At 44.1% G+C, this 25,094-nt stretch overlaps 1 protein-coding gene across 1 annotated transcript in view; it reads left to right on the top strand.

Annotated features, from left to right (window-relative positions):
• The first annotated feature begins 3,043 nt into the window (after positions 1–3,043).
• Positions 3,044–25,094, top strand: part of LOC121549230 (synapse differentiation-inducing gene protein 1-like) — a 76,703-nt gene continuing 54,652 nt past the window's right edge. The window contains exons 1-2 of the mRNA XM_041861087.2: positions 3,044–3,900; positions 24,355–25,004. Of these exons, the coding sequence (XP_041717021.1) occupies positions 24,489–25,004 (516 nt within the window). The 5' untranslated portion in view covers positions 3,044–3,900; positions 24,355–24,488. The remainder of the gene's footprint in view (positions 3,901–24,354; positions 25,005–25,094) is intronic.

Below are 25,094 nucleotides of genomic sequence, written 5' to 3'. Positions count from 1 at the left end.
GTGAAAGACAAGATTGTGTAGTTCAGGATAGGTCTAGTATACAGTCCATGTAAAAAAGTCATGTGTGCAGTATGCAACATCACAGTGCTAAAGTGAACAATACAAACCTCCACATACTCGTGCCGCAGCCGTTTGACCCTCTCTGAATTCCGCTCAAAAGGCACTCGATAAAGTTGTTTCATTTGAACCTGATGTCTTTTCAGGATGCGTGCCAGTGTTGACTGAGAGACCTGATGGACATTATTGAAAATGGCATGGTCACCGATTAATGTTGGCTTGTAGTTCTCTGAGCCTGATAGCATTATTGGCCAAAACCATGTTTATTATCTCTCTCTCTCTCTTGTTCTTACGTGAATATGGGCCCCCTTCCTTCTTGTCGTTCCCGACCCTCAATGTAGAGAATAATACATGTAACTTACTGTACAATGTCACAGGAAGGGGTATCACAAGTGCTGATATGGTGCATACAATAAGCGGCTGATTACTGTAACTGTAGACAGATCTTCTTTTACCTGTTTTCCTGTCGAAAAGTCCTTATGACAGATGCCACTGTATATCTGCTAAGATTTGGCTGAACTCTCAGTCCAGCCTCCCTCAGCGTCAATCTGTGGTTCACAACATGGTCCACTAGTGTTGCACGAATGTAATTTGATAAGTTTGGTCCTCTTCTTCTTTGTGCACGTTCTCCTCCTGCTTCAGGTCTTCCTCGACCTCTGGCTCGGCCTCTGCCTCTTCCTCTACCTCCTTCTCCTCCTCTGTGTACTCCTCCTCTCACCCTCACTCTTCTTCTGACTCCTTCCATTTTGGTTGAAGGCAGGTGAACCTACCTGCTGCATTTCTATAGTGCTTAAACCTGATTGGTGTGTCTACAATTTAGCAATCATGTGTTTGTGCACCTGATGGCTGTGTTTAACAGATTGGCTCATAGGTGTGGTAATTTGACAGTCAGTGCTTTGGAATTGCAAGGAAGTGACATCATGATATACTTCTGTGTCTGATGTATACAAGTGTGTTTAGTGTTTTGCAAATCACTGTGTGTAATGTTTTGTAAATAGTGTGAAGCTGACAATGTGCTTACAGTTGTGCAAATCTAGCCTTGTGTTTTGCTCCTTGAGTGTGAGGTTTTGCTAATTGTGGGAAAAGTTTAATTTTAGTGTGTAAGCAATCGTAAAAAACTGTAAAGGACAGCGATCGTTGGAATCAGATTTCTGAAGTTCATCACCACTGGCCAGTGGACAGCAGCGGTTCTAAAGGACAGCTATACTATCCACAGGGAGAATCCCTGGCCATTTTTTAAATACGAGGAAGAAAGACGCCTAGAAGTCTGAAAGGAGAAAGGCTCCTCTCTATATGAACTAACCATCGCAGGCGCAGAGAACACACTGGGAGAATCCCTGGAAACAGCTCGAGGAGAAGGCCTACTCAGAAAGAAAGAAGAACGGAAGGGGAAGGCGTCCCTATGAACTATGTTACCAAGCAGACCTGGATTCAAATACATGTGTATTTGAGTATTTGGTATTTAAAATACATTTTTCTGTGTATTTTCAGTATTTTCAAATACACAGCCAAAAACAAGTACTTTAATTTGAGTATTTGAATGGTTATTTGTGGAAAATAAATAAATAATAGCCAAATTGTATTTAAGAGGATTTTCTAATAATTATTTCAGATAATATTTTCAAATACCTGGGTAAAATGCATGGTAGTTTTAAAATACTTTCCATGTGTATTTCCAAATACATAAAAAATATGTACACACACACATATATATATATATATATATATATATATGAATACTTCCTTCGAATTTATGTGAAAGTAATTGAGATATTTGAAATAGTATTTGAACCCAGGTCTATGTCTGCTTTCCATATTGACTTTACCAAACAAAACCTTTGAATAGTAAATAATAGGGGGTACATTGAAACGAAAACAGACATCTCCATTGTTTCTTTGCAATCCCAGCCACTAAAATACTATGACTTTTATTTCCAGAATGACCACCACAACATGTACAAGTTCCGTTGTTTATTACTGGTTTTGGCTACTCTCATATGTTTTAATGAAAATGTGTGGGTGAAATGAGGACAGGGTAATCATTTTTGAGTAATCTAAAATGTGTTGCGTTGCCATTGACAATTGTTCAGAATTCACCTGCTGCTGATGTAAGGGACCCTTTCATCTCTCCAAACGGCCACGAGCACGCACAGCAGCAGGGCGCGTCCTTGAGAATGTCCATCCCACTAACCACGTTTCCATCCACAGTTTTTATGGAGTAAAGTCATACTGTATTTTTTAAAATAAGGACAGCTGTGATGGAAACACGTAGTTTTGGTACAATTTTATAAATGCCAGACAAATAATTGGTTTTTTTGGACATGGTGCGATCTTTTTGTGTCAGTAAAATTAATTATGAGAGAAATGGTGGTGGAAACGCTTTTCTGCTCAAATATTGATAAAATAACCATCATGAAGTAAACATGGAGTCACGCGATTATATATTTTGTGATCCTCCCACTATGACTCGGGAAACCATGCAGTTTATTAGGCTACAGATTAAATAAGTTATTATGAACTTCACAGGGACCCTCCAGTAAATACTGAGGGTCTTATTCTGGTGACATGATGATCGATGCTTGACTGCCGTTTGATAAATAAAAAATATTCTGGCTCTTATCCATAATAATGTCATCATGTAGACTAGCCTACCTTCACAGTCTACCCGCACTGTGTCTGCGAGCTGTTGGCTCGAGCGCACGTGCCAAGACCAGAGTTGGCACGTTTTCTATTTAACTCAACGGTTTTTGTGACAAAACTATCAGTTGAGTTGAAAAAAATGAGATGGAAACACATTGAACTTTAGATTTGTATTAAGTACATGCACATTTTAGTGAAAAAATTACATTTTGTGTGCACCACGTCATCACGTAAATCCGTTTGGTATAAACACCACTTGCGGGGAAAATGGACATACTTTCTTTATGCGGAATTTTAGAATATTCGCATGAAAATCTGTCGCCTATTGGATGGAAACCTACAAAAGCTACTGTTCTGTTTTTTTGGTCGCGCGCAGAACAGGCTGTAGGTTGCAGCAGCACGCGGCGCGAGTTACATCGTTTGACTCCCAACAACAAACCTGTGCTGTGCGGACTGACATTCATTCCTTCCCTCTTTCTAACAATAACCGCTGCTGGAGAATAATCTTCTTTAATTCAGCCAAGGTGTTGTTGCAGTTGTAACCTGCTATATTCCAGACTCGCAATAACCTGTCCGCCATATACTGGCTGAACATGTGGGGATGCCGCGCGAACACACACATATAGTGCAGGCAGTGGGAGGAATGCTGTTGCAATTATGCATGGTTGACTTGTAGCGCACTACACAGCATAACAATGAAAACATTATTCTGCAGAGGACCGACACCTCTCTGATGGGATTTCACTGAAGAGAGCTCGCAAACTGGACTTTCTAACTTGGAAAAAGAAAGACGACAATACATACAGTATTTTTGGCTGTGTGAATATAAATAAATGAGCATCTTCTGAACATAAAAAAGTACTTCCGTTTGTAAAGGCAATAACCAACTGTATTAGAACCCTTCCTATCAGAACAGAGAAGCAGAGACTCATTTCGTTCAACAACAAAAAACAGAATCCAAGGGGTTTGATGCAAGTTTCATCTTTCATATCAACCACCACGCGGAGACCTATTCGTGTCTCTCATTGGAGAGATCGCAGTGAAATAGAGGACTCCTAACGGACTCGATCACATCAGATGATCATTTTCAAAGAGAAGGACTAGGCTATCATTGATCTCACATCAACCCACAATAATGCCTACAGAAATACAAGCAAGTGGCTGTACATGTCAAACTATGTTTGGATTGTCAGGAATTCGCAGGTAAGGTATTGTATTTTAGATATTATTTTACAATGTGACCAAATCGGTCTTTACGCATACAACACTATTGCTTGGGGGTTTTGTGTTCACAATCATGTATCAACTGCCTAAATGCACATTTATCAACTCAAATCGATGTAAAGGCTATAGCCTATGTTCAATCGTCGGATTTTGCGGTTGCTTTTTTAGGTAAGCCAATTGACAGCACACGCGTTGCACATAGATTATGAAGTGCCTGTGTGTTGGTGGCGGAACGGTGCTGATAATGAAATTGGTTTATAGGATGCTCCCTCGCTTTGTCTCCGTGATTTTCAAGTCTACCTGCCGCCAAGTGTTGTGCAATTGTCTACCCCATCACCGGTTGTTAAAGTCAGTGTATTACTGGATTAGATAAGGACCGTTTAATTACTTGGTTTATAGGATTTTTGTGAAACACTGGGAGTTACTTTTGGAATGTTTTTAGTCGTCGCGGGGTGGTTTGAGTGGTGAGTGGCAAAAGCATGTCTACACAACATGAATCGACATCAGCCTATACATCAATACCTGAAATAGAAACAAAAATAATGCAAATCTGGTGTAAATACATAGATCCATTATCCCTGTAGCTTTAAACATCATGTGTGCATACTGTACATCTGTAGTCCTGCAAAAATGGAACTTGGCTAAGAATTGCACATCATTTTATTTTTTTATTTTTAATAAATGACTGAGTTTACAGATTCCAAATAGAATAGGTGGGCTACTGTATACTGCCAAATATTGGGTGGGAAAGTGGTACATCTGAATATTCAAACATCAATGCAATGGCGGTCTGGGGATCTTCAATTGCTCTGGAAAGATGAAACAGGCTCTCTCTTTTGTCAACTCTTTGTCTCAATTTAGCTACTCACAAGATAATGAATTCATTCTTATCAAAGAAGTGGCTGAGACACACTCTCTCTCTCTCTCTCTACCTCTATTTTTCAATTCAATTCAAATTGCTTTATTGGCATTACGTAGCAAAGTACACATGGTGAAAGCGTACTTTGGAAATTAAGTGATTCATTTACAATATTAACATAATTAAAATAATAATAATCAATATTGTCAACCGGACAGCAGTAACAACAATAATCAAGGGTACAAATAGCCATACAATGAACAGTAACAATAACAATGGCGTAGAGGACATGTCCAGGTTGGTTGGTCTGTCAGACACTGTCCCTTATTTTATGGAAGGCAGCAATGTAGTGCGCTGCCAACCCACAGCTCTCTGCGTCCTCCCCCAACAGGACGGGTAGCCTATTCTCATCAGAGAGGTCTTTAAAACCTTGACTAAGGGTTTCCTCTTTCAATTTTGGGGAAATGACACTTTAATTGTTTTATATTTTTTACATTTTGTCAGGAAATGCAGCTCTGTCTCGTGTTCTGCTGTGGTGCAGTGGTTGCACAGCCTTTCCTCTACAGGGAGCCATATTTTCCTGTGTCTACCCTTCTCAGCCCCAGGACCAGCTGGATGAGGGGACTATTTGCTTTGCTCAGCTCTTGGCATTGCAGGGCTTGGTAATGATTTGAGAGGGGGTCACTGTATTTTAGATGTTTCCAAAAACGTTTGAGTTTGTATTATTAGTGGATATTGGCCTAATTCTGTCCTGAATGCATTGTTTGTAGTTTTCCTCTGGACATGTAGGAGAATTTTACAGAACTCTGCATGCAGGGTTTCAATTGGGTGTTTGTCCCATTGTGTGAAATCTTGTTTCGCAAGTGGACCCCACACCTCGCTGCCATAAGGTGCAATTGGTTCAATGACACATTCAATTAGTTTTAGCCTAATGGTAATAGGTATTTCAAATTGAATTCGTTTTCTTTTATTGTGTAGAATGCTCTCTAGCTCTCGCACGCACGTGCACGTACACACACTCACTCACTCACTCACTCACTCACTCACTCACTCACTCACTCACTCACTCACTCACTCACTCACTCACTCACTCACTCACTCACTTACTCACTCACTGAACAGCACTGAAATACATCCCTCCTCTCTGATCTAATACCAGAGAATGGAAGGATAACAGCAGCACTATACAGAAACGTCCGTCTTCTCTCAGAGCTGTGTGTGTGTGTGTGTGTGTGTGTGTGTGTGTGTGTGTGTGTGTGTGTGTGTGTGTGTGTGTGTGTGTGTGTGTGTAAAGAACAGCAGCAGTATACAACAGAACCACTCTCCTCTCAGATCTACCTAGAGAATGGAGGGAGGTTTCTCAATCCAAACACTGAGAGCTATATCCGAAGAAATCTGATCCAGAAGGAATTCGTTTTTAAAGAGTCTTTCTACAATCGAGGAAATAGATAAATGTCTTTAAAAGAAGAGGAAAATAGGATTATTTTATTTTATTTTTGAGGTTGTGGAAGTGCTGAGATCCAGTCAAATCAAATAAAATTGTATTTGTCACATCCACGTGTTTAGCAGATGTTATAGCGGGTGTAGCGAAATGCTTGTGCTTCTAGCTCCGACAGTGCAGTAATATCTAACAATTACACAACATATACCCAATACAGACAAAAAAGTAAGGAATGGGATTCAAGAATATATACATATATGGACAAGCAATGACAGAGCGGCATGGACTAAGATACAGAAGAATATTATAGAATATAATAGTCTGATTTATCTCACTGTGATCAATATAGCCTTAACTTGGGATAAAAAAAATAATAAAAATGATTACAAACCTTGACAACATTATCAGATAGTACATATAAGTCCAACTCATTTAACTCATACAGATGTAGATCTAGATTTGATCACTCTTTTGTTGCTGTGAATTTTCCTGCACAGCAGGAAATGCAAGCTTGTAGTGTTTTCAAGGTTTAAAAAGGCTTCTAAAGTTTGTAATTTCCACTTTAAAATGGCAGCCTTGATTTACCCCTAGAAACATGTCCCATTAATTATAATCCACATAATAATTCACATTTCCTGTTGCTGCAGGATTACAGTGCATTAGTACAAGTATTCAGACACCTTGACTTTTTCCACATTATATTGCGTTACAGCCTTATTCCAAATTTGATTAAATTATGTTTTTTCCCTCATCAATCTACACACAATACCCCATAATGACAAAGCGAAAACATATATATTTTTGTGTGTAAATGTATTACAAATAAAAAACGGAAATATCACATTTACATAAGTATTCATACCCTTTACTCACTACTTTGTTGAAGCACCTTCCAGCATCCAGCATCGATTCCAGCATCGAGTCTTCTTGGGTATGACGCTACAAGCTTGGCACACCTGTATTTGGGGAGTTTCTCCCATTCTTCTCTGCAGAGCCTCTCAAGCTCTGTCAGGTTGGATGGGGAGCGTCGCTGCACAGCTATTTTCAGGTCTCTCCAGAGATGTTTGATCGGTTTCAAGTCCAGGCTCTGGCTGGGCCACTCAAAGACATTCAGAGACTTGTCCCGAAGCCACTCCTGAGTTGTCTTGGCTGTGTGCTTAGGGTCGTTGTCCGGTTGGAAGGTGAACCTTCGCCCTAGTCTGAGGTCCTGAGCGCTCTGGAGCAGGTTTTTATCAAGGATCTCTTTGTACTTTTCTCCCTTCATCTTTCCCTCGATCCTGACTAGTCTCCCAACCCTGCCGCTGAAAAAGATCCCCACAGCATGATGCTGCCACCACCATGCTTCAGCGTAGGGATGGTGCCAGGTTTCCTCCAGACGTGACGCTTGGCATTCAGGCCAAAGTGTTCAATCTTGGTTTCATCAGACCAGAAAATCTTGTTTCTCATGGTCTGAGAGTCCTTTAGGTGCCTTTTGGCAAACTCCAAGCTGGCTGTAATGTGCCTTTTACTGAGGAGTGGCATCCGTCTGGCCATTCCACCATAAAGGCCTCATTGGTGGAGTGCTGCAGAGATGGTTGTCCTTCTGGAAGGTTCTCCCATCTCCACGGTGAAACTCTGGAGCTCTGTCAGAGTGATCATCGGGTTCTTGGTCACCTCCATGACCAAGGCCCTTCTCCCCCGATTGCTCAGTTTGGCCGGGCAGGTGGTTCCAAACTTCTTCCATTTAAGAATGATGGAGGCCACTATGTTCTTGGGGATCTTCAATGCTGCAGACCTTTTTTTGGTACCCTTCCCCAGATCTGTGCCTCGACACTATCCTGTCTCGGAGCTCTACGGACAATTCCTTCGACCTCATTGCTTGGTTTTTGCTCTGACATGCACTGTCAACTGTAGGACCTTATATAGACAGGTGTGTGCCTTTCCAAATCATGTCCAATCAATTGAATTTACCACAGGTGGACTCCAATCAAGTTGTAGAAACATCTCAATTATGATAAATGGAAACAGGATGGAACTGAGCTAAATTTTGAGTCTCATAGCAAAGGGTCTGAATACTTATGTAAATAAGGTATTTCTGTTTTTTATTTTTAATACATTTGCACACACACAAAAAAATTATTTTCGCTTTGTCGTTATGGGGTATTGTGTGTATATTGGCGAGGGGAAAAAAGGTTTAACCCATTTTATAATAAGGCAATTACGTAACAAAATGTGGAAAAAGAGAAGGGGTCTGAATACTTTCCAAATGCACTGTATTTTCCTGCTTTAGCAAATTGGCTCAAATTAAGATCCTACATCTGCAGGGAATAGAGTGCCATTTGTGATGTAGCCTTTGAGTCCGAGCTTCCAGAGGGTCTTGTGTTGAACTGGATAATGGAGTCTCTTCTCCCTGTCTTCCAGAGGGTCTTGTGTTGAACTGGATAATGGAGTCTCTTCTCCTTGTCTTTCAGAGGGTCTTGTGTTGAACTGGATAATGGAGTCTCTTCTCCTTGTCTTTCAGAGGGTCTTGTGTTGAACTGGATAATGGAGTCTCTTCTCCTTGTCTTTCAGAGGGTCTTGTGTTGAACTGGATAATGGAGTCTCTTCTCCTTGTCTTTCAGAGGGTCTTGTGTTGAACTGGATAATGGAGTCTCTTCTCCTTGTCTTTCAGAGGGTCTTGTGTTGAACTGGATAATGGAGTCTCTTCTCCTTGTCTTTCAGAGGGTCTTGTGTTGAACTGGATAATGGAGTCTCTTCTCCTTGTCTTTCAGAGGGTCTTGTGTTGAACTGGATAATGGAGTCTCTTCTCCTTGTCTTTCAGAGGGTCTTGTGTTGAACTGGATAATGGAGTCTATTCTCCTTGTCTTTCAGAGGGTCTTGTGTTGAACTGGATAATGGAGTCTCTTCTCCTTGTCTTTCAGAGGGTCTTGTGTTGAACTGGATAATGGAGTCTCTTCTCCTTGTCTTTCAGAGGGTCTTGTGTTGAACTGGATAATGGAGTCTCTTCTCCTTGTCTTTCAGAGGGTCTTGTGTTGAACTGGATAATGGAGTCTCTTCTCCTTGTCTTTCAGAGGGTCTTGTGTTGAACTGGATAATGGAGTCTCTTCTCCTTGTCTTTCAGAGGGTCTTGTGTTGAACTGGATAATGGAGTCTCTTCTCCTTGTCTTTCAGAGGGTCTTGTGTTGAACTGGATAATGGAGTCTCTTCTCCTTGTCTTTCAGAGGGTCTTGTGTTGAACTGGATAATGGAGTCTCTTCTCCCTGTCTTTCAGAGGGTCTTTTGTTGAACTGGATAATGGAGTTCTTCTCCCTGTCTTTCAGAGGGTCTTTTGTTGAACTGGATAATGGAGTCTCTTCTCCTTGTCTTTCAGAGGGTCTTGTGTTGAACTGGATAATGGAGTCTCTTCTCCCTGTCTTTCAGAGGGTCTTGTGTTGAACTGGATAATGGAGTCTCTTCTCCCTGTCTTTCAGAGGGTCTTTTGTTGAACTGGATAATGGAGTTCTTCTCCCTGTCTTTCAGAGGGTCTTTTGTTGAACTGGATAATGGAGTCTCTTCTCCCTGTCTTTCAGAGGGTCTTGTGTTGAACTGGATAATGGAGTCTCTTCTCCCTGTCTTTCAGAGGGTCTTGTGTTGAACTGGATAATGGAGTCTCTTCTCCCTGTTATCACCAGGGGAACTGTAATCAATGGCCAACAAAAGCATGTCCATCCATACTGGGCACTCTGCCACAGCCCTGGGACAACCTGATGGCTACACACATGAACAGGGATGGACACACGCACACACACACTCCTACCTTTAAGTCATTCACGTGTGTGTGTGTGTGTGTGTGTGTGACGCATGCCCGTACGTGTGTGTGTGTGTGTGTGTGTGTGTGTGTTGAAGCTCTAGGGTAAAAGAGCTTCTGAAGGTCCGTAGGAAGTGGCCTTGTGATAGCAGGAGTGTAATAATGTGTTATTTTGTGTTCCACACAGAGATGACACAGGCAGGCTATCAGTTATTATGGATTAAGTTCTAGTGGATTATGACTTGGTGTTGGCACTGTTTCCTTAGGATGACTGTAGTAGTTCCTAAAAGGATGAATCTACATGTTAGCCTTTCCGTTACCCACATCTGTGTGTGTTAGGAGATTGGATCATACTCTAGGACTATTGTAGTCTTTAACCCTATCAAAACCCCAGCAAAAATCTGCTTTTCATTTATCTGAATGTCCAGCCCTTATATTTAGCCTCACAATGAAGTGGTTTACCGTTTTATTTTCAGGACAACCAGGGTATACAAGTAAAACAATTTGACATAAACAGTTGCATTCATGAGCTTTATTGACAACATTTCAATAAAAAAAAGGTCAGCCAAAACAAAAGCCTGATGAAAATGAAAATGAATTGATATGAATGCTCTAAGTACAGAAATTAAAATCCACCAAGTCAGTGACAGCTGTGTGGCGTTCGGAGCTTGTCACAGCAACTATGTGAGCTTATTGCAGTATTATAGACACGATGTCCTGGGAACTATGTAGAAGAACATCTTACCTTCGAACGACTCCTGTGTAGCTTGTGAGCGACATAGAACAAAATGTTTCGTATTCGTGTTCGTGTGAGTGTGAGTGTGAGTCTCAGCTTTTCATAGATAAACTCAGAAAAAAAAGAAACGTCCCTTTTTCAGGACCCTGTCTTTCAAAGATAATTCGTAAAAATCCAAAATAATAAATAATCTTCATTGTAAAGGGTTTAAACACTGTTTCCCCATGCTTGTTCAATGAACCATAAACAATTAATGAATATGCACCTGTGGAACGGTCGTTAAGACACTAACAGCTTACAGACGGTAGGCAATTAAGATCACAGTTATGAAAACTTAGGACACTAAAGAGGCCTTTCTACTGACTCTGAAAAACACCAAAAGAAAGATGCCCAGGGTCCCTGCTCATCTGCGTGAACGTGCCTTAGGCATGCTGCAAGGAGGCCTGAGGACTGCAGATGTGGCCAGGGCAATAAATTGCAATGTCCGTACTGAGACACCTAAGACAGCGCTACAGGTAGACAGGACGGACAGCTGATCGTCCTCGCAGTGGCAGACCACGTGTAACAACACCTGCACAGGATCGGTACATCCGAACATCACACCAGCGGGACAGGTACAGGATGGCAACAACAATTGCCAGAGTTACACCTGGAATGCACAATCCCTCCATCAGTGTTCAGACTGTCCGCAATAGGCTGAGAGAGGCTGGACTGAGGGGAGAGGCTGGACTGAGGGCTTGTAGGCCTGTTGTAAGGCAGGTCCTCACCAGACATCACCGTCAACAACGTCGCCTATGGGCACAAACCCACCGTCACTGGACCAGATAGGACTGGCAAAAAGTGCTCTTCACTGACGAGTCACGGTTTTGTCTCACCAGGGGTGATGGTCGGATTCACGTTTATCGTCGAAGGAATGAGAGTTACACCGAGGCCTGTACTCTGGAGCGGGATTGATTTGGAAGTGGAGGGTCTGTCATGGTCTGGGGCGGTGTATCACAGCATCATCGGACTGAGCTTGTTGTCATTGCAGGCAATCTCAACGCTGTGCATTACAGGGAAGACATCCTCCTCCCTCATGGGGTACCCTTCCTGCAGGCTCATCCTGACATGACCCTCCAGCATGACAATGCCACCAGCCATACTGCTCGTTCTGTGCGTGATTTCCTGCAAGACAGGAATGTCAGTGTTCTGCCATGGCCAGCGAAGAGCCCAGATCTCAATCCCATTGAGCACGTCTGGGACCTGTTGGATCGGAGGGTGAGGGCTAGGGCCATTCCCCCCAGAAATGTCCGGGAACTTGCAGGTGCCTTGGTGGAAGAGTGGGGTAACATCTCACAGCAAGAACTGGCAAATCTGGTGCAGTCCATGAGGAGGAGATGCACTGCAGTACTTAATACAGCTGGTGGCCACACCAGATACTGACTGTTACTTTTGATTTTGACCCCCCCTTTGTTCAGGGACACATTATTCAATTTCTGTTAGTCACATGTCTATGGGAACTTGTTCAGTTTATGTCTCAGTTGTTGAATCTTGTTATGTTCATACAAATATTTACACATGTTAAGTTTGCTGAAAATAAACGCAGTTGACATTTACATTTTAGTCATTTAGCAGACACTCTTATCCAGAGCGACTTACAGTTAGTGAGTGCATACATTTTTTCATACTGGCCCCCCGTGGGAATCAAACCCACAACCCTGGCGTTGCAAGCGCCATGCTCTAACAACTGAGCTACACGGGACATTGACAGTGAGAGGACGTTTCTTTTTTTTTGCTGAGTTTAGTTTGTAGCTCAAACCATCCGGACCAAAAGACCCGGGCCCCCGGGCCCCTTTGTGATCCGCCCTTGTCGCACAAACACTGCGGCTCTATGGATGCAGAAGAAATAGACAAATCCAATTGTACAACCCAGAAGTCTGTAGCTCAAACGCACAATGTTTATTAAAAGGGGTTAGAAGCAGGCGTCAAGTTGGGGGTCATTGGGTTAAATAATGGGATAGGAGAGCAGTAAGAGAACCATTTAGGAAGATGATTCATGTGTGTTTGATTCAGGTTCTTTACCATTGTGTTTAGAAAACCTTCTTCTTCTTCTTCTTCTTCTTCTTCTTCTTCTTCTTCTTCTTCTTCTTCTTCTTCTTCTTCTTCTTCTTCTTCTTCTTCTTCTTCTTCTTCTTCTTCTTCTTCTTCTTCTTCTTCTTCTTCTTCTTCTTCTTCTTCTTCTTCTTCTTCTTCTTCTTCTTCTTCTTCTTCTTCTTCTTCTTCTTCTTCTTCTTCTTCTTCTTCTTCTTCTTCTTCTTCTTCTTCTTCTTCTTCTTCTTCTTCTTCTTCTTCTTCTTCTTCTTCTTCTTCTTCTAACATGGGCCAGGCCCTGTTGTTATTCATATCCCAGTGATAATGCCTTGCAATACGCCTGAGAAGAAAACACTTTAATTTGCTCAACTTACCCCATGGCCATTGGCTCAACTTACCCCAAGGCAAACATTTTGACTATATTAGCCAACACAGCTACAAGGATGCACTTTTATGCTAGGTTTAGGACATATTGACGCTCATAGAGACCCCAACTGATGTATAGAACAATTGTATATGTACTTTGGTTTAGATACAAGCATAATGAAACCTCTAACACAATACATTCATTTGACTTGGTGAACATCAGTTTTTTTTTTACCTAACTTTCTTACCAATTTTTCCATGTGATTTCTTCCTTCATAGAGTCCATGAAATGATTACTTCTTCCTAATGATACATTTTGTGTATGGTTTATCAGAAACAGTGGCTCAACTTACCCCACTCTCCCCTATGCACCAAGCATGCAGTGGTCCCACTGGTACAGGCTGGTGTAGGCAACACCTTTATGCTGCATCAGCCAGCCTCCCTTCACAAAACTCAGCGCCATCCATCAGCCAGCCTCCCTTCACACAACTCAGCGCCATCCATCAGCCAGCCTCCATTCACACAACTCAGCGCCATCCATCAGCCAGCCTCCCTTCACACAACTCAGCGCCATCCATCCATCAGCCAGCCTCCCTTCACACAACTCAGCGCCATCCATCAGCCAGCCTCCATTCACACAACTCAGCGCCATCCATCAGCCAGCCTCCCTTCACACAACTCAGCGCCATCCATCAGCCAGCCTCCATTCACACAACTCAGCGCCATCCATCAGCCAGCCTCCCTTCACACAACTCAGCTCCATTCATGCATGCCTAAACCATAAACCTCAATTTCCAGGTCCTGCCTGTCTGGCTCCATGATAAAGCACATGTCTTTTAGGCTGCTGTGCTGTCCCAAACGGATTCTACACACATCACTGGGAGGTAATAGCATGGAGATAAAGATGATGTAGATGGCTAGCTCTGTAAAACACACACACACGCGTGCACACACACGCAAACATACACACACACACAAAAGCTGATGTAGATGGCTGGCTCTGTAATAGACAGCACTGAGTATGAATGGGTTTTACAGTAATAGACAGCACTGAGTATGAATGGGTTTTACAGTAATAGACAGCACTGAGTATGAATGGGTTTTACAGTAATAGACAGCACTGAGTATGAATGGGTTTTACAGTAATAGACAGCACTGAGTATGAATTGGTTTTACAGTAATATATATATATCATTGAGTATGAATAGGTTTTACAGTAGTATACATATCACTGATTATGAATGGGTTTTTACAGTAATAGACAGCACTGAGTATGAATGGGTTTTTACAGTAATAGACAGCACTGAGTATGAATGGGTTTTACAGTAATAGACAGCACTGAGTATGAATGGGTTTTACAGTAATAGACAGCACTGAGTATTAATGGGTTTTACAGTAATAGACAGCACTGAGGATGAATGGGTTTTACAGTAATAGACAGCACTGAGTATGAATGGGTTTTACAGTAATAGACAGCACTGAGTATGAATTGGTTTTACAATAATATACATATCATTGAGTATGAATAGGTTTTACAGTAGTATACATATCACTGATTATGAATGGGTTTTTACAGTAATAGACAGCACTGAGTATGAATGGGTTTTACAGTAATAGACATATCACTGAGTATGAATGGGTTTTACAGTAATAGACAGCACTGAGTATGAATGGGTTTACAGTAATATACATATCATTGAGTATGAATAGGTTTTACAGTAATATACATCACTGAGTATGAATGGGTTTTACAGTAATAGACAGCACTGAGTATGAATGGGTTTTACAGTAATATACATATCATTGAATATGAATAGGTTTTATAGTAATAGACATAGCACTGAGTATTAATGGGTTTTACAGTAATAGACAGCACTGAGTATGAATGGGTTTTACAGTAATAGACAGCACTGAGTATGAATGGGTTTTACAGTAATATACATATCACTGAGTATGAATGGGTTTTACAGTAATGGACAGCACTGAGTATGAATGGATTTTACAGTAATAGACATAGCACTGAGTATGAATGGGATTTACAGTAATAGACATACCACTGAGTATGAATGGGTTTTACAGTAATAGACATAGCACTGAGTATGAATGGGATTTACAGTAATAGACATACCACTGAGTATGAATGGGTTTTACAGTAATAGACATAGCACTGAGTATGAATGGGATTTACAGTAATAGACATACCACTGAGTATGAATGGGTTTTACAGTAATAGACACTGAGCTGAGTATGAATGGGTTTCACAGTAATAGAAACTGGTACTGATTATGAATGGGTTTCACAGTAATAGACGTAACACTGATTATGAATGGGTTTTGCAGACACCGTGTGAAAATCAAGGTTTGGGCTGAGTCCCAAATGGCACCCTATACCCTATATAGTGCACTACTTTGACCAGAACCCTATGGGTGTGGCACACTACGTAGGGAATAGGGTGCCAATTGGGACGTAGATTAGTATACCAGCAGCTTCCAGACAAGACCACAAGCTTGGTGATGTGCCAGCTGGCTGTCTATTTAGGAACAGATTGGAATTGAAGAGTGAGTTAGTCGTTATCATTCATTGATGTTCAATAGGTGCAGAATAGCATTCAGCACATTCACTGTCTGAAGTGGGAACGATGATGATGATGAGGAGGAAGAGCTTTAACTAATTCAGACCGGCGTCTCTCTCTTGGTTGGGTCGCACCCTATTCACTAGTCTATTCCCAACAGGCCATGGTCAAATAGGGTGCCATTTCAGAAGCATCCTCAGTCAGTGTTGTTGTGTTGTTGTGTTGTTGTGTTGTTGTGTTGTTGTGTTGTTGTGATGAGGTGTGATTAGGAGGAGTCAGGCTCAGGAGGGTAAATCACTGAATACAGAGTTTATTCCGTCGTACACAGTTGCGCTGGATAGCGACAACAAAATACAGGCAGAGGGGAACAATCTACCCCGGCAATACAAGGTACGAGTAGCAACAACAAAATACAGGCAGAGGGGAACAATCTACCCCGGCAATACAAGGTACGAGTAGCAACAACAAAATACAGGCAGAGGGGAACAATCTACCCCGGCAATACAAGGTACGAGTAGCAACAACAAAATACAGGCACAGGGGAACAATCTACCCCGGCAATACAAGGTACGAGTAGCAACAACAAAATACAGGCACAGGGGAACAATCTACCCCGGCAATACAAGGTACGAGTAGCAACAACAAAATACAGGCACAGGGGAACAATCTACCCCGGCAACACAAGCTACGATTTGTAAGTCGCTCTGGATAAGAGCGTCTGCTAAATGACGTACATGTAAATGAGTAGCTCCACCGAGCTACACGCAACTCACATAAAACCATCACCCACAAGGACAAGGGGGCAGAGGGAACACTTATACATGTAGTAATGAGGGGATATGAACCAGGTGTGTGTAATTGACAAGACAAGACAAATGGAATGATGATATATGGAGCGCCAGGGGCTAGAAGGCCGGTGACGACGAACGCCGAAGCCTGCCCGAACAAGGCGGGGAGGCATCCTCGGCGGAAGTCGTGACAGTATCGCCCCCTTGACGTGCAGCTCCAGCAGCGCTCCCACCCCGGCCTCGGGGACGGCCAGGAGGACGCGGAGCAGGGCGAGCCGGATGGCGACGGTGGAAATCCTGCAATAGGGAGGGATCGAGGATATCTCTCACCGGGACCCAGCACCGTTCCTCCGGACCGTAATCCCCTCCCACTCCACGAGGTACTGAAGGCCCCCCACCCGACGCCTCGAATCCAGGATGGAACGGACAGAGTACGCTGGGGCCCCCTCGATGTCCAGAGGAGGTGGAGGGACCTTCCGCTCCTCAGACTCCTGGAGCGGACCTGTAAATTAGTAGCTCCACCGAGGGAACACTTATCTCTCCCGAGTGGCACAGTGGTCTAAGGCACTGCATTGCAGTGCTAGCTGTGCCACTAGAGATCCTGGTTCGAATCCAGGCTCTGCTGTAGCCGGCCGCAACCGGGAGACAATTGGCCCAGCGTCGTCCAACTGAGCTACCTCCCTGCCGGCCATTCCCTCCCCTACCCTGGACGACGCTGGGCCAATTGTGCGCCGCCCCATTGGTCTCCCGGTTGCGGCCGGCTACAGCAGAGCCTGGATTCGAACCAGGATCTCTAGTGGCACAGCTAGCACTGCGATGCAGTGAGCTACCTCCCTGCCGGCCATTCCCTCCCCTACCCTGGACGACGCTGGGCCAATTGTGCGCCGCCCCATTGGTCTGAGGAGAGACACATGAAACGAGGGGTTAATACAGTAATCAGGGGGAAGTAATAACCTATAGGTGACCTTGTTGATTCTCCTCAGGACTTTGAACAGCCCCACAAACCGCGGGCTCAGCTTCCGGAAGGGCAGGCGGAGGAGCAGATACCGGATCGAGAGCCAGACCCGATCCCAACGCGGTCAGCGTTGGCCTTCTGACGACGCACGGTGCATTGGAGGTGAACGTGGGCAGCGTCCCATGGTGCCAGAACCGGTTGGTAACCTAAAACACATTGGAATGGCGTTAGGTTAGTAGAGGAGTGGCGGAGAGAGTTCTGGGCATATTCTGCCCATGGCAAGAACATCGACCACTCCCCCGGCCGGTTCTGGCAGTAGGAACACAGGAACCTCTCTAATCCTGATTTACCCCGTTCCACCTGCCCATTATATTCGGGGTGGAATCCAGAGGTCAGGCTGACCGAGACCCCCAGATGTTCCATGAACGCCTTCCAGACCTTGGATGTGAACTGGGGACCTCGGTCAGACACTATATCCTCTGGTACCCCGTAGTGCCGGAAGACGTGTGTAAACAGGGCTTCCACAGTTTGCAGAGCCGTGGAGAGACCGGGCAGAGGAAGGAGGCGGCAGGCCTTGGTAAAGCAGTCCACAACGACCAGGATGGTGGTGTTACCTTGGGAGAGAGGAAGATCAGTAAGGAAATTAACATTTAGGTGAGGCAATGGTCGTTGTGGAACTGGTAAAGGTTGTAACTTACCCGCTGGGAGGTGCCTAGGTGCCTTACTCTGGGCGCACACCGAGCAGGAGGAGACATACACCCTCACGTCCTTAGCCAAGGTAGGCCACCAGTATTTATCGGTCAGGCAGCGCACTGTACGACCGAAACCTGGGTGACCAGAGGAGAGTGACGTGTGTGTCCAGTAGATCAGCCGATCACGGATAAGAGCAGGCACGTACTGTAGCCCAGCTGGACACTGAGGAGGAGATGGATCTGTGCATAATGCCTGCTCTATATCCGCGTCCATCGCCCATACTACCGGCGCCACAATGCAGGAGACCAAGAGTATGGGGGTGTTGTCTCTGGGACTCTCCTCTGTGTCATACAGCCGTGACAATGTGTCTGCATTCATGTTCTTCGTACCCGGGATGTATGACAGTGTAAAATCGAACCGGGTGAAGAATAGGGCCCACCTGGCCTGGCGAGGATTCAGCCTCCTCGCTGCCCGGATGTACTCCAGGTTACGGTGGTCCGTCCAGACGAGGAAAGAGTGTTTCGCCCCTTCGAGCCAATGCCTCCACACGGTCAAAGCTCGGACAACAGCCAACAGCTCCCGATCACCAACGTCGTAGTTCTGCTCCGCCGGGCTGAGCTTCTTAGAGAAGATGGCACAGGGACGGAGCTTGGGTGGCGTGCCCGAGCGTTGAGCCAGGACAGCGCCTATCGCTACCTTGGACGCATCCACCTCCACTACTAATGGTAGTGGTGGATCGGGGTGGGCCAGTACCGGGGCTGAAGTGAACAGACTCAGCAGTTTGCTGAAGGCCAGGTCAGCCTCAGCAGACCAGCAGAGCCGGGACGGCCCACCCTTCAACAGGGATGTAATGGGAGCTGCGACCTTGCCAAAGCCCTGGATAAACCTCCGATAGTAGTTGGCGAAGCCAAGGAAGCGCTGCACCTCCTTAACCGTGGTTGGAGTCGGCCAATTACGCACGGCTGAAATGCGATCTCCCTCCATCTCCACATCTGAGGTGGTAATGCGGTATCCGAGGAAGGATACGGACTGCTGGAAAAACATACACTTCTCTGCCTTGGCACAGGAGGGTAAATAACAGAATACAGAGTTTATTCCGTCGTACACAGTTGCGCTGGATAGCGACAACAAAATACAGGCACAGGGGAATAATCTACCCCGGCAATACAAGGTACGAGTAGCTCCAACAAAATACAGGCACAGGGGAATAATCTACCCCGGCAATACAAGTTACGAGTAGCTCCACCGAGCTACACTCAACTCACATAAAACAATCACCCACAAGGACAAGGGGGGCAGAGGGAACACTTATACACAGACTAATGAGGGGATATGAACCAGGTGTGTGTAATTGACAAGACAAGACAAATGGAATGATGATATATGGAGCGGCAGTGGATAGTAAGCTGGTGACGAAAGAAACGCCGAAGCCTGCCCAAACAAGGAGGTGAGGCAGCCTCGGTGGAAGTCGTGACAGTTGTAAGGCTGCCTTAGGGCAAATACTGTACCTGGAGAGTTATCCTACCATTATCCATAGCATTCATCTAAGAGCCTTAGGGCAAATACCTGGAGAGTTATCCTACCATTATCCATAGCATTCATCTAAGAGCCTTAGGGCAATACCTGTTCCTACCTTATCCATACATTCATCAAGCCTTAGGGCAAATACCTGGAGAGTTATCCTACCATTATCCATAGCATTCATCTAAGAGCCTTAGGGCAAATACCTGGAGAGTTATCCTACCATTATCCATAGCATTCATCTAAGAGCATTAGGGCAAATACCTGGAGAGTTATCCTTCCATTATCCATAGCATTCATCCAAGAGCTTCCATTTCCAAGGTACACTAGTGTGGCTAATTAAATCATTTTAGCCCTGGTATGTGTTAGTCTAGAGTCTGGTAACAATAGACCAAAGGAGGAATGGTGATGGAAAAATGTGTTAGTCTAGAGTCTGGTAACAATAGACCAAAGGAGGAATGGTGATGGAACAATGTGTTAGTCTAGAGCTTGGTATAAAGCTAGGTTGAAGATGACAAAGGTTAAGACAAAATGATTCTAATATCCCAGAACTCTTTGCATAAATGAGGAAAAGTTTAAACAATGGGACCAGCGATGCTAGTTAGCAGCGACACAGGTCCCATAATTCTGTTTATATTCAAAAGCATCTGCATGGATTTATTACTGGGTCTTCAACCTACACTCTTACAAAAAAGAGTTCCAAAAGGGTCCTTCGGCTGTCCCCATAGGAGAACCCTTTTGGTTCCAGGTAGAACCCTTTTTGATTCCAAGTATAACTTTTTTGGTTCCATATAGATCGCTCTGTGGAAAGGGTTCTACATGGAACCAAAAGGTTTCTACCTGGAATCAAAAAGGGTTCTTCAAAGGGTTCACCTATGAGGACAGCCGATGAACTCCTTTAGGTTCTAGATAGTGCCTTTTTTTTCTAAGCGTGTAGGTATAAAGGTAGTGTCAGATAGGAAGGAATGGGGAGTGACAACACCAGCAGGGCGAGACAAAGCTTATCCAACCAATTGTATCCATTATGAAGGTGCATTGTCTGTGGCCAATTCAAGCCCTCCATGGCGTGAGTGTGGAGGCTCGTAATGCAGCGCCAAACAGGAAGGAATGAGTTGAAACAACAGTGTCATTATGGGGCAGACAGCATGGCAAGACAAATCTAATCCAGCAGGGACCCCTGAGGAGAGTGATGTGTTCAGCCATGCCCCTGTGCTACTGGGACCTCAGACCTGCTGGGTTATTCATTTGGGGGGAGAGAAGAAGGGAGATGGACTGAAAACCCAGAGAGGTAGACAGAAAGGAAGAGAGAGAGAGATTGAGACAGAGACACGGGGGGAGGGGGAATAATAAGGGTGCCGCTTGGGACTGAAAACCTGGAGACTAATGGAAAAATGAGGTATAGTGAGCTGTGTGGTCCCTGATAGTGTTTCTGTGGTGAATGGGCCATGGATGAAACACCAGTGTTTAGAAGGTCACTGGATACATAATCAGTCTTCTCCTTAGGTGATCATCCCACAGTGACTGGCTGCTCCAGTTCCATACACAGCCAGCCAAGCAGGCCAGACCTGCCCCAGATTCCTCTACTTTACCATCTACTACTGAATGTCTATGGCAGATACATGGTAGTTATGGGATACATGTTTAACATGGTAGTTATGGGATACATGTTTAACATGGTAGTTATGGGATACATGTTTAACATGGTAGTTATGGGATACATGTTTAACATGGTAGTTATGGGATACATGTTTAACATGGTAGTTATGGGATACATGGTAGTTATGGGATACATGTTTAACATGGTAGTTATGGGATACATGTTTAACATGGTAGTTATGGGATACATGGTAGTTATGGGATACATGGTAGTTATGGGATACATGTTTAACATGGTAGTTATGGGATACATGTTTAACATGGTAGTTATGGGATACATGTTTAACATGGTAGTTATGGGATACATGTTTAACATGGTAGTTATGGGATACATGTTTAACATGATAGTTATGGGATACATGTTTAACATGGTAGTTATGGGATACATGTTTAACATGGTAGTTATGGGATACATGTTTAACATGGTAGTTATGGGATACATGTTTAACATGGTAGTTATGGGATACATGTTTAACATGGTAGTTATGGGATACATGTTTAACATGGTAGTTATGTGATACATGTTTAACATGGTAGTTATGGGATATATGTATAGCATTTATAGGTATGTATATGACCAACTCAGTGGCTTTGTGGTATGAGTGTCCGCCCTGAGATTGTAAGGTTGGAAATTTGTACCCCTGTCATTCCAAAAGACTGTAAAAATGTCAACCAATGCGTCTCTGCTTGGCACTCAGCATTAAAGTACCACAAGAGCGGACATGCCAGAGCTTACCAATGATCTTGCACAGTGATTGAAGTCAGTAAGTCATTGTTTTAGTCAAAGAAGGATATGTGGGGACTTCATACTTTTTCTGTGTCAATGTCGTGTGTTTCCCCTATGATATGATGCGCTAATACTTTTCAGTCTACGTTTATTTTCAGGGTTGAGTGTTATTTTAATATTACCACCCCACCAGCAGGGCATTGTTTATTAATCAGAAACACCTGCAAAGTACTCTCTCTTCACGAGTCACGGCTGAGCTGAACCAAACAGCTTTTCGCCAAAGCCTACACTGAGCCATGGAGCAAATTAAAACAGGAAGTAATGGCTTTTTTCTGGCCACTCTTCCGCCAAACATATGGAAGAAGGTACTCTAGTCAGATGAGACTAAAATTGAGCTTTTTGGCCATCAAGGAAAACTCTATGTCTGCCGCAAACCCAACACCTCTCATCACCCCGAGAACACCATCCCCACAGTGAAGCATGGTGGTGGCAGCATCATGCTGTGGAGATGTTTTTCATCGGCAGGGACTGGGAAACTGGTCAGAATTGAAGGAATGATGGATGGCGCTAAATACAGGGAAATTATTGAGGGAAACCTGATTCAGTCTTCCAGAGATAGTTATGCACGCTCAAGTTTTCAGTTTTTTTGTCTTATTTCTTGTTTGTTTCACAATAAAAAATATTTTGCATCTTCAAAATGGTAGGCATGTTGTGTAAATCAAATGATACAAACAAAAATATATTTTAATTCCAGGTTGTAAGGCAACAAAATAGGAAAAATGTCAAGGGGGGGTGAATACCTTCGCAAGCCACTGTAGCTAGCTAAGGTTAACATGTTAGCTACCTACACTGACAGCTGTCAGTTCCCTATTTTGTTGATGTTCTTCCACTCCACGTGGAAAGCTCCATAGCGTTCTTTCCCACCCCCAATTCGTGAATATGTATAAGTAGCCTGCATCATTGTTAAGAAACCGATTAACTATCCTGCTAATATTGATGCACTTGCTAATTATAGGGGTTAACTGGCCTTTAACCTGAATGAATGTGTGCAGGGAGACAGCTACCTTTCCTTAGGTCCAGGGACAGCTCTGTCTTGACTCCTTTGGGTGAGTGAGCCGAAGCGGATTATTATGGTCAGATGGTGACAGAAACAAATAGATACAAAAAGGAAAGGGGGTGTACTGGTACGTCAAGTGACTGATAGCATCAGTGAGTGATAGCATCCATCTATTCATCAATCCATTCACAATCCATTCATTCATTCATCAATCCATTCATCCATCCATTCACCATCCATTTATCCATTCATCCATCCATTCATCCATCCATTCACCATCCTTTCATCTGTCCATTCATCCATCCATCCAGTCATCCATCCATTCATCATCCATTCATCCATTCATCCATCCATCCATTCACCATCCATTCATCCATCCATTCACCATCCTTTCATCCGTCCATTCATCCATCCATTCATCATCCATTAATGCATTCATCCATCCATTCATCCATCCATTCACCATCCATCTATTCACCATCCATTCATCCATCCATCCATTCACCATCCATTCATCCATTCATCCATCCACCCATTCATCCATCCACCCCAACCATCCTTCCATCCATTCATTCATTCATTCATTCATCCATTCATCATTCATCCATTCATCATCCTCCTCTTTTATGATTTTTGTTTCATTTTCTCTCTTTTTTGTAGAGGGTAAACAAGCCTCAAGGATGAGGGAGTGAGGGAGGTACGTACACACACACACACACACACACACACACACACACACACACACACACACACACACACACACACACACACACACACACACACACACACACACCTTCCTCTAGTGTTTAATTAAGATGCCTCTGTTATTATGAAGCAGGTTCCAGAAGATGGGATTTGTGGGATTGTGTGTGTGTGTGTGTGTGTGTTGTGTGTGTGTGTGTGTGTGTGTGTGTTTGTTGGTGTTTGTTGAGCAGGGAGGCAGATTGAAGTATGTAGCTGTGGGAGTGGAGAGCAGGTAAACTGTAATGAAGAAGGAGGAGTACTAAGTGTTGGGAGAACTCAAGGTTGATGTTGGATTGATGTCTAACGATTGAATGTATTCTTGTGCAGGTGTTAAAGTCCAGTGTTGTCTCTCACTAGCCCAGTATGTATTGTGTTTACACCAGTTTCACTGAGACCAAAAACAAACTGATCAAACTGAGTTTACTAACTCTCCTCTCCTCCCTCTCCTCCCCACTCTCTCTCTTATCCTCTCCTCTCTGCAGCTCTCATCCCGTTGAGCAACATAAGTAGCTGTCACCCAGCCTCCTCCCTCTCTCTCTTCTACTTCCCCCCATCCCTCTCTCCTTCAGTGAGGTCCTATTAAGCCACTCCCACTGACCCCTGACCCCTCGTTGCTATGGAGAGCCTGAGCGAGCTCCAGAACCCGCTCCTGGACAAGAACAGCAAGCACGTCGTCAACGGTTACGGGGGTGACTTCCCTAACAACCAGTACCAGGAGAATATCATCAACTACTTCGTAACCGGCGGCAACGGAGGAGGTGGAGGAGGAGGTAACACTAACAGCGGTGCGGTGGCCCACATGGGACACAATAACAGCAACGGCAAAATGAAAGCTCAACAACTCCTCGACGCCACCTCCCTCCATCTGGCCGTCGAGGCCTTCTACAGACCTAACTTCATCCTGTACAAGGAGGATGGGGGAGGCGGCGGCGTCAAGGCCAAGGATTATAAGAGCGAGTGCTGCGAGACTACCTTCACAGAGAAGAAAGAGAGGGAGAGGGAGGCGTCTGTAGCGGTGGAGACCCCCGGAAGCACAGAGGACCCTCAGGCCAAGCTGCTGGAGGACGGAGAAAACGTTAAGATACAGACTGTCTCCTACGAGGTGGAGGAGGAGGAGTATGTGGAGTATGAGGTAAGACCAGAGCTTTACTGTAGATAATGTGACCATGATAGACAGTAGAGGAGTATGAGGTAAGACCAGAGCCATACTGTAGATAATGTG

This window comes from Coregonus clupeaformis, chromosome 33 (assembly GCF_020615455.1).
Source record: "Coregonus clupeaformis isolate EN_2021a chromosome 33, ASM2061545v1, whole genome shotgun sequence".
Lineage (NCBI taxonomy): Eukaryota > Metazoa > Chordata > Actinopteri > Salmoniformes > Salmonidae > Coregonus > Coregonus clupeaformis.
Note: the sequence above shows the minus strand (reverse complement) of the source record. Positions and strands in the feature narration are given on the sequence as shown.